Source organism: Tachysurus fulvidraco, chromosome 25, assembly GCF_022655615.1.
Source record: "Tachysurus fulvidraco isolate hzauxx_2018 chromosome 25, HZAU_PFXX_2.0, whole genome shotgun sequence".
NCBI lineage: Eukaryota > Metazoa > Chordata > Actinopteri > Siluriformes > Bagridae > Tachysurus > Tachysurus fulvidraco.
The window spans coordinates 2,264,369-2,273,432 of NC_062542.1; the positions used below are offsets into that span (position 1 = coordinate 2,264,369).

Sequence of the window (9,064 nt, forward strand, 5' to 3'; positions counted from 1 at the left end):
CTTTATTACTTTACGTAATGTTTGTTGAATTAAAAACATCGATACGATATTTCTGTAAGGTTTATGGAAGGAAGGAGTCTCCAGTGTTAGTGCTTTGTAAAAGGAGGTCAAATATTTTTGTAATGCTTTCTTAATTCATTCTAAAGATAAATAGCTATATATATTTTTCTGTAATATTAGCCTTAAATTATGACTTTCTCCTTTATTGCTGTCAGTCATGTGAATCAGCTCTCACTTTTAGACCAGAAACTTTTAAGCACAATAAGATGCAGGATCTTGCTGGATCCTCTGTGTTGTGATGGTTTGTAAAAGTCCCATAATGCACTGTGGCTCAGCACCACTTTGTGTCCAGACAGAAGATTTTCACTGCCATAATCACACACGGGGCAAAAGAAGACGCTAAACTGTTGCTCAAAAAACTGCACTTTATAAACAGCAGAAGCAGTAAAACAAATCTATTTCCACGTGTTGCCCAGTCACAGGGCAAATAGTTTTTTTGTTGTTTTGTTTTTTTAATTAGAGTCCATTCATTTGTAGGAACTAAACGTTTGTCTGGATTCATCTGATCGGGCCTGAAGGCTGGAACACTGCATGGTTATAACCGGTCTGAAGGCACCAGGTTACCTGTTGTGTCGAGCTGCATGCATTTACAGCTGCATGCTGAAACTGGGCACTCGCTGTGGACCCTACAGGAGAAAGGAGACACGTTTTAGAACACGGGTTGTGTGTGTGTGTGTGTGTGTGTGTGTGTGTGTGTGTGTGATATCAGTCTCGCTCACACATACATGGATGTATACAGACACATAATCTACAACAATCCATTAAAAGGTAATAGTTTGAGGTCTGATGTTCGTCTTCGTTAATTGCCTTATTAGCAAACTATTAATGAGTGAAACGTTACGTTTTATCTGTTTATCACTGTATTTAAAGGTGGGGTCTCCGTTGGAAAGCCAGTGTTGACATTTGAAATCACCAAAACAAACATGCCCCTAACCCAAATGGGTCCCACCCCTGTTTTGATAGCTCCGCCCCACACATACACCAGACGAGTATAACCCAAGTATAACCCAGACAAGTATTATGGCGGAACCTGTCGGGGGGGCAGCTGACCGAGGGGAGATTTTTATCAGTAAATGAACTCAGTGAGTAACACTATGGTAACACAAATGTGTTTTTGTAGCACTGTGTGTTGTACCGTGAAAGGTTTAGCTCGGCGTTCAGTTCTCTCCAGCACTGGAAAGCTGATCCTATATTAACACGTCCTACTTCTTACCTTATCGCAAGTCTTTCCTCGCTTTCTTTCTTTGTTTTTATCCTCCATGACAATGTTAAAGCCGCTTTCTGCTCATGTCACACATGCGCACTGAACACTCTCTCCGCCCCCATATTGCCTAGACACGCCCCTTTCTGCTCATTGGCCACACGTTTTGTTTTGTTTTTGTTTTGCTTTCTGAAGCATTTCTCAAACAACGGAGACCCCACCTTTAATGTTGTGGAGAATGTAAGTGTGCTCACCTGAACCAGCTAAGCATGTGACCAGCGTGACCTCCATGGCGACAGTTGTGGCACCAAGTGAACCAGTTGTTGAACTGAGCGAGTGTCTTATCTCTCGGAAGGTCGACCTTCTCTCCAGACTTTCCGGTGCCTGTTGAAAGTTCATGAAAGTTCACGAACACGCTTCTGTATGTTGTTTATAAAATAAATAAATAAACACCGATTTTACGGTGTGTTATTTTCTGTCCTTAGCTAACGCCACAAAAATCCTAGAATGCCGACGAAGCAGCTGATTAATACTTGTGCAGGAAGTCACTGGTGTTCCCATGTTCATGAGGCAGAGGGCGCAGCGTGGCAGCGGTTTCCGGCAGCCCGGACAGCTGGTGACCTTCGACTTGGTCGGCGAGCCGCTGACGCCGTATTGGCTGAAACCGCGGCCCTGATGAGGCAGGGCGGAGCAGCTGAACGATATGGACTTCCCGCAGAAGTTACAGCTTACAAACACCTGCACAGCAGATAAAAAGCAGGACATCGTGTCCATGCAAGAAGAAGACTGACTAGAGGAACAGTGAGGAGGGGGAAAAAAAAAAGACTCGAGTTCTTACCTGAGCGAGAGGCTTAGAGCTGGGGTCCAGTTTGCTCCTGTGGATGTCAAATTCGGCCCGTTTGTGCCAGAACCTCCAGGCGTCCAGCAGGTTGCGGTAGTTCTCGATCCAGCACTGTACACGGGCATCCTTTACCACTTCGACACTGGAACCCTGACCCCACACACACACACACACACACACACACACACACACAACTGCTTTATGCATCATAAAAGCCTCATTTGCATTTTTGCCCTTCAAACATTATGAAACTATTTATTTCTAATGGAACACTTATAAATGACATAACTTTAAATTCATTTGTGTGTGTGTGTGTGTGTGTGTGTGTGTGTGTGTGTGTGTGTTCCCGTGTCCTACCCTGAGCAAGCAAAAACTGGCCGTCTGCACGTCTCCTGTTCGGTCCACGTAGCTCTCCACCAGGTCCACGCCGTCCTTCGTCAGACCGGTCAGCAGAACGCCCTCCAGATTCCCCGCCTCCTTCATCTCATTGGTCAGCTTATCGATGAACCGGGACAGCTGAGACCAAACAGGATAAACAATGAATTATAGACCGATACAAATAAATCTAAAGAAAATGTATACTGAAAAACAAAATGCTCAAATGTAATAAAATTAAAAGAATTTGTTCATCTTTTAAAGCAACTGATATAAAGAAAGGTTTTGACCTGATTGTCGTTGAGGAACATACAGGCGAAGGCCACTCGGTCTCTCACTGCAACGCGGCTCTCGTTCTGTACACACAGACAAATCCTGACTCACGGCCGCGTTCGACGGTTACATGAAGTTCTGTACACGTGATACTGACGTGCGCTTTGTTACCCACCAGCACGGTGTCGTACGCCCCGGGTTCGCTGGTGAGGAAGGCGAACATGGAACACAGGTAAGGCTTCTTCAGCTGTAGTCTCAGCGTGCTGCACATCTCCCTCCACAGAGACGCTTTCTCGTCCGTGTATCCAGACAGAGCCATGGCCACCACGTTCAGGTTCAGGTCGGCTGGATAAAACAAACACCGTCACGGTGAACGCTGCGGGCGCTAAACACCGCACGCGTGTGTTATAGTACGTTAATCGGCACATTATTCACGACTTAGGATGTTCCTTAGAAAGAGAACTGACTGTATTACTATCATGTTAGGATTCGTTTGTATTGATATCATTAGATGTTTACTTTCTCTCTGCAGTTTGTGTCTCAGTTTAAAGCCTAGAAAAAGAAAAAAAACGGTCATTTCTTCTATAAGGCGGTGAACGGGGCCCATTTTTTTGAGCGCAGAGATTCTCAGGGATGTTAATATTTCATACAAACCATCTAATGGCGTTCACCATGTTACACAAAGGTGTTGTGCATTAGGGAGCACACACACACACACACATCTGTTTATCTGTTACACGCCGTTACCTTTATCTGTTACACGCCGTCACCTTTATCTGTTACACGCCGTCACCTTTATCTGTTACACGCCGTTATCTGTTACACGCCGTTACCTTTATCTGCCGAGGCTCCTTTTTGGAGGATCTGGATGGCCCGGCGAATGTCGAGGTTAAAGAGGGCCACGGATGCGGCTCGTTCCCATTCTCCTTCCTGCTCCAGAGACCTGAGAAACGGCTCGATGTCGACGTCCGGCCCGCGACCGATCCAACCGCACAGCTGCAGAGCCAGGCTGCGCTCCTCGCTGTGATACTGCACCACATCTGTCGGCTTCTCCGAGCCTTTCCAGCAGCGCCGTAACTCCGTAGTACCTGAAGGACGTAACGAGTACACGGTTCCGAACAGCCGGGTCACTCTCGTTAATATGCTGTTATACTGGTTTATAACTCACCAGAACAGGTCTTGACAATATTCTTGATGCCTGAGTAGATCAGAGACTGTTTGTTTCCCTGCTGTCGCTGCTCCATGTCCTCAGTGTACTGCTGCATGAGTGAGTCTTATATAGGAAACTTTATATAAAACACGGAGAAAAATCCGGAAGAGCGATGGGGAACAAATTAGAGCTGTAGTTTACCAAATGGTGTGAACAGAGGGAAGTAGATCACGCTCGAGATTACCTGTATGTTAAAAGTCATGTAAGTGTCTGTGATACATGTCGCACATGTTCGACACGGAATAAAGCATGTGTTCTGTCTTTCGTGCATGAGCTAACTCTTAAAGAAGAGGTTTGTTCATTTAGGGCCCTCTAGTGTCTGTGAGCAGAACTGCAACTGCAAGGAAAATATCGACAAGCCGTCAGATTAACCCTCGAACATCTACAACGCATGTGTTAACAGCTTTGTGGGCCACCTCATAAGGAAAAGGGGTAAAGGTCGGCATCTCTGTTTGTTCATTTCTGGGCCGGAAAAACACGATCCAAATTTTGGGGGAAAAAAACAAAAACAAACGAACAAAAACAAAAAAAATTGCAAATTGCCATTTTTCTAAAAGTATCTTTAAAATGATCAAAGATCTAGAATCACTTTACATTACAAACTGCTGTCAACTTTAGAGCACTGTATAAATTATAAACATTAAATTTACTTTAACACATTTTTATCACAGAACTGTTGCTGATATTAAATAAGAAATAAAGGATATAATGTAAGGTGTACCAGAGGGACCTGATCTGTGGATCATTTCCACCAGCCAGCAAGTGGTTCCTCCATAATTGGACGGTGTCGTGGCCGTAGCGTGACTGAGCACGCTCCCTCATTTTAGTGGAGATGTCTTTCTCGGCCACTCCGCCGTCTCCGACATCTTCTGCACACTCGTACAGGTGGCGTCCGCACGCCCAGACCAGGTCGGTGGTGGAGCTCCAGGCCAGCGAGATTCGCTCAAACACTGTAAAATCACTCATGGCACGATTGGGTGCTACCACCACCATGCGGTTTTGGGCGGACGGATGCCAGGCAAAGCTGCTGACGATGCCGTCTGCGCCGCTGCCCGTTTGCACGCCACGTTCGATCACTGTGGGTTCGCTTTCGTCTGAGCCGACGGGCCCCGTAGGTGTGTGCTGCATGTCGTACAGGCGCACCACGTTGGCATCACGTGTCAGGGTAGCCAGAAGACCAGTGCGTGTCGGACACCACGCCACTTTGGTGAGCGGTTTGGCCTGCTCAGGGAGCGTGAACGCAGGCTTCTCAAAGCGCCGCAGGTCCCAGATCGCCACCTGACCCTCGAAGAAAGAGGCCACACGCTCAGGGAAGTATGGATCCACCGCAACACCTTGTACAGCTTTGGTGTTGACGAAGGTTTTCTGGCTGGTGTTGCGCAAGTCAAATATGGCCAAGTTGCGATGCATTCCAGCGAGCAAAAGCTTCGGATGGTCCCGAGGCAGCCAACAAAGAGACAAACACGCGTCATTTTGTCCAAGCTCATACAGCGGTTTTGTCACCACAGTGCCGGAATCCATGTCTCCAGAAAGACGGAGCTTCTCAGCTGGTATTGCTTCAGGAGAATATTTACTACTGATGTCCCAAATCAGAACAGAGAAATCTGCTCGGTGCTTGTCCAGGCCTGCGGCAAGCCAGCTGCTGTCCACTGGGTTCCATGCCAACGTGTTACACTGCCGTGCGTGCTTGGGCACAAACTCCTTCCCCATCAGATCCTTGCATTTGGAGTTATGGCTCTGTCCGAGGCTGGTGAGCACCACTCGACCGTTAGCCTGGCCCACAGCGAGCAAACACTCCGGCTCATGCTTTGGATACCAGGCAACACATTTCATATACGGAGTGTCCGAATTAATGGCCAGAAGAGTTGCTGCCGTCTCCTCGGATAACGGCAGCGCGCCGGCTTTGGCCTCTGAGGTGCCAACAGTGATTCGGTACAGACTCAGCTCAGAGTCGCAGATGACAAAGCGGTCAGCGTGGTGCGGGGACCACAGGATGTCTGGCTTGGAAGCACTCATCGTGACAGGAGCGTTCAGTGGCTGATGCGTCACGTATATAAAAGTGGTTTCTTATTTCTCCTTCATTTCAAAGACTCACCAGTCAGCCAGATGGACAGGTTTAGTACATGTAGACTTTCTCCTTTATTAGAAGGAAAGGATGGCACTAAGTAGTGCACTGCATAGTGAAATGGATGTGGTTTGGGACACACCCAGTGTGGTTTGGGACACACCCACTCTGTTGACTTGAAACCTTAAATTTGACAAGAAATTTAACACAAATTAATCTACGTGTGAACAAACTTGAACATTCTGTTAACTGAATTTAAACATTTCTATCTAAACTTTGTTTGAACATTTTAAAAAAGGGTTTATTTACAAAATAAAAGACAATATAGTTCAGTTACACTCAAGCTATTAACAGTTAGTGAGAATGTACTCATTTCATTAAAAATATACTACAACATGTCACGAAACCACGTAGATATTTTAGTTTAACGTTATAAAAGAAAGTTTTAAAGCAGTTATAATGTTGAGATTCTCTCACAAACCGCTAAACAGGTGTTAGCGTTGTGCTAACCGGCTAACTATGCTAACTGTCTGTGTCGTTTAATGTCATTTAGACGTTTCACACAATTCAGTCCTTGTTTGGAGAAAAAAAAACCCGTTCGACGTGAATAAAACTGTTAAACAAAATGTTTTATAAAATCATTTATTTAAACTTACACTTCACACCGAAACACACAACGTTCCTAAGTTCTCGTCTTGTTTACTAAGCGCGTGCTCATGACGTCACGCGCCGCCTTCAAAAGAAAAGCCTGCGCGTGCCACTTAAGAGTTTTCAATGTGTTTAAAATTTTATTTTATTTTTAATTTTTATTCGGGAGCGTATTATAAATTTAAACCTCACTGCCACAGAAGTTGCATGAAACCGTTTGCGTTTACATTTAACAAAGCTTTGATATAGAGAGTTGTGTTAAGGAAAGAACAAAACACTGTCTATAGTTCTGTTATATATATATATATATATATATATATATATATATATATATATATATATATATATATATATATATATATACACACACACACACACACACACACAACACACTCTTCCTCTTCTTAACGGTATAAACTGAATATCTCTGTACTCTCATGAATATTCAAATGAAATTAGTAATTATTCATGAGCGTGCATGACTAATTAACACCATAGATTATCTGTATGACTTCAACAAACACCAAATTCATAAAAGATTCGTCTAAAAAGATAAAATTATTTATTTATTTGTTTGTTTGTTTGTTTATCTATCTATCTATCTATCTATCTATCTATCTATCTATCTATCTATCTATCTATCTATCGATCTATCTATTTATTTATTTATTTATATCCTTTATTTTACCAGGAATAATCCCACTGAGTTAATCCCATTGAGTATCTCTTCTACCTGGGAGTCCTGGCCGAAATGACAGCACACAAAGTTTCATACAAAAATATTTCAAGATGGGAGCACAGTTTTACCAAAACCAAAGAGTATGTTCTAGGCACAGTTAAAAGTAATTTAAAGTACAATCTAGTTTTATATCTACCAGAACAATAAGATAAGAGACTACGACATACAAAGGCAGTTTACCTATTAGAGCACATCAACATATGCATTTTTCTCCTCTGATACAAGGAGGGCCAGCCAACCAAATCAAACAAAGTACAATGATGGGTATGTGGAGGAGCATTAGTCACAAATCGTATTGCACCATGGTATATATATATATACAATCTAATATTTTTAATGAAGATAAATTACCATGCATATAAATCACATCACCATAGTCCAGCACAGAAAGAAAACAACTTTGAATAATTTAAACAAATAAGAATCCCCAATTTGGGTCTGAGCTTTTTTGAAAGATTTTCAATATGAATATTAAAACCCAACCTTTCATCAAGCCATATACCCAGGTATTTATAGGTATTTACTCTTTCTACACAGTCCCCTTCCAAAGGTAAAATGGGTGGAATCACAAGTTTGTTACGAGAGTGAGTAAACAGCATATATTTGCCTCACACCTCCAGGGTTGGGGGTTCGATTCCCGCCTCCCCATTGTGTTTGTGGAATTTGCATGTTCTCCCCGTGCCTCGGGGGTTTCCTCCGGTTTCCTCCCCCGGTCCAAAGACATGCATGGTAGGTTGATTGGCATCTCTGGAAAATTGTCAGTAGTGTGTGAGTGTGTGAGTGAATGAGAGTGTGTGTGTGTGCCCTGTGATGGGTTGGCACTCCATCCAGGGTGTATCCTGCCTTGATGTCCGATGATATCTGAGATAGACACAGGCTCCCCGTGACCCGAAGGAAAGGACACTGATCCACTTAACTCTGAATCTTATATTATAACAACAAAAATATTAAGTTTGATCGTTTGTGACACTTTAATGTCCATAAACCTTTTATTGTTATTCTTATATAATGATGATGATGATTAATATTATTATTATTAATCTTTGAGCTATAAACACTTTCCATGCACATATCATGCAGATTAATTCACAAAGATATAACTGTTATTAATATGAGTAGACATCTAACACACAGGCTAGAAGAAGGAACAAACCTAAGACTAAATACCATAAATACCAGCGTGATTCATCCGATATTACACAAAATCATGGCAAGAGATGCTCTAAGATGTTCTGCACAAAAGCTGTCACAAATAACAGTGATCTAAAAGCAACCCCAAAGGAAAAAAACAAGTTGTGGAAAAAAATATAAAAGGGCTTTTTATTTCATACTTCATCCCAATCCTCTGCCCTGTTACCCACTCAGTATATAGCAGATTTATGGCAACTTTGTTTTTAAGTTCTTTCCATCTCCTTCTCTTCTGTTTCTGGCAGCATCATGGTCCATTGTGGAACACAAACCCTTATTGTTACACCCTGTACATACAGTTCCAGAAAAAAACAAGCAGTAGGTGTAAAACTTTTCTTTCTTTCTTTCTTTCTTTCTTTCTTTCTTTCTTTCTTTCTTTCTTTCTTTCTTTCTTTCTTTCTTTCTTTCCAGTATCAAACACCTTCATCAGGGTCCGTATTTATAATTTAAATCTCTTTAAATTT

The 9,064-nt window shown here is 42.9% G+C and overlaps 1 protein-coding gene across 1 annotated transcript; it reads right to left on the minus strand.

Moving 5' to 3' along the window:
* Positions 1–405: 405 nt before the first annotated feature.
* Positions 406–6,797, minus strand: mios (missing oocyte, meiosis regulator, homolog (Drosophila)). Its single transcript, XM_027157844.2, has 11 exons — positions 6,682–6,797; positions 4,668–6,208; positions 3,919–4,017; positions 3,584–3,838; positions 2,926–3,095; positions 2,768–2,833; positions 2,460–2,618; positions 2,100–2,252; positions 1,795–1,999; positions 1,516–1,645; positions 406–686 (listed from the first exon to the last, which is right to left on the minus strand). The coding sequence occupies exons 2-11, from the start codon at positions 5,974–5,976 to the stop codon at positions 596–598; spliced, it is 2,637 nt and encodes an 878-aa protein (XP_027013645.1). The 5' UTR covers positions 5,977–6,208; positions 6,682–6,797; the 3' UTR covers positions 406–595.
* Positions 6,798–9,064: the final 2,267 nt, after the last annotated feature.

Excerpts from the sequence above, each read along its gene's own strand:
- mios (XM_027157844.2), bottom strand. The coding sequence starts at position 5,976 with ATGAGTGCTTCCAAGCCAGACATCCTGTGGTCCCCGCACCACGCTGAC. Across the intron at positions 2,253-2,459 it reads CCAGTTTTTGCTTGCTCAGG|GGTTCCAGTGTCGAAGTGGT; the intron begins GTAGGACACGGG and ends GTGTGGGGTCAG. Across the intron at positions 2,000-2,099 it reads GCTCTAAGCCTCTCGCTCAG|GTGTTTGTAAGCTGTAACTT; the intron begins GTAAGAACTCGA and ends TCTGCTGTGCAG.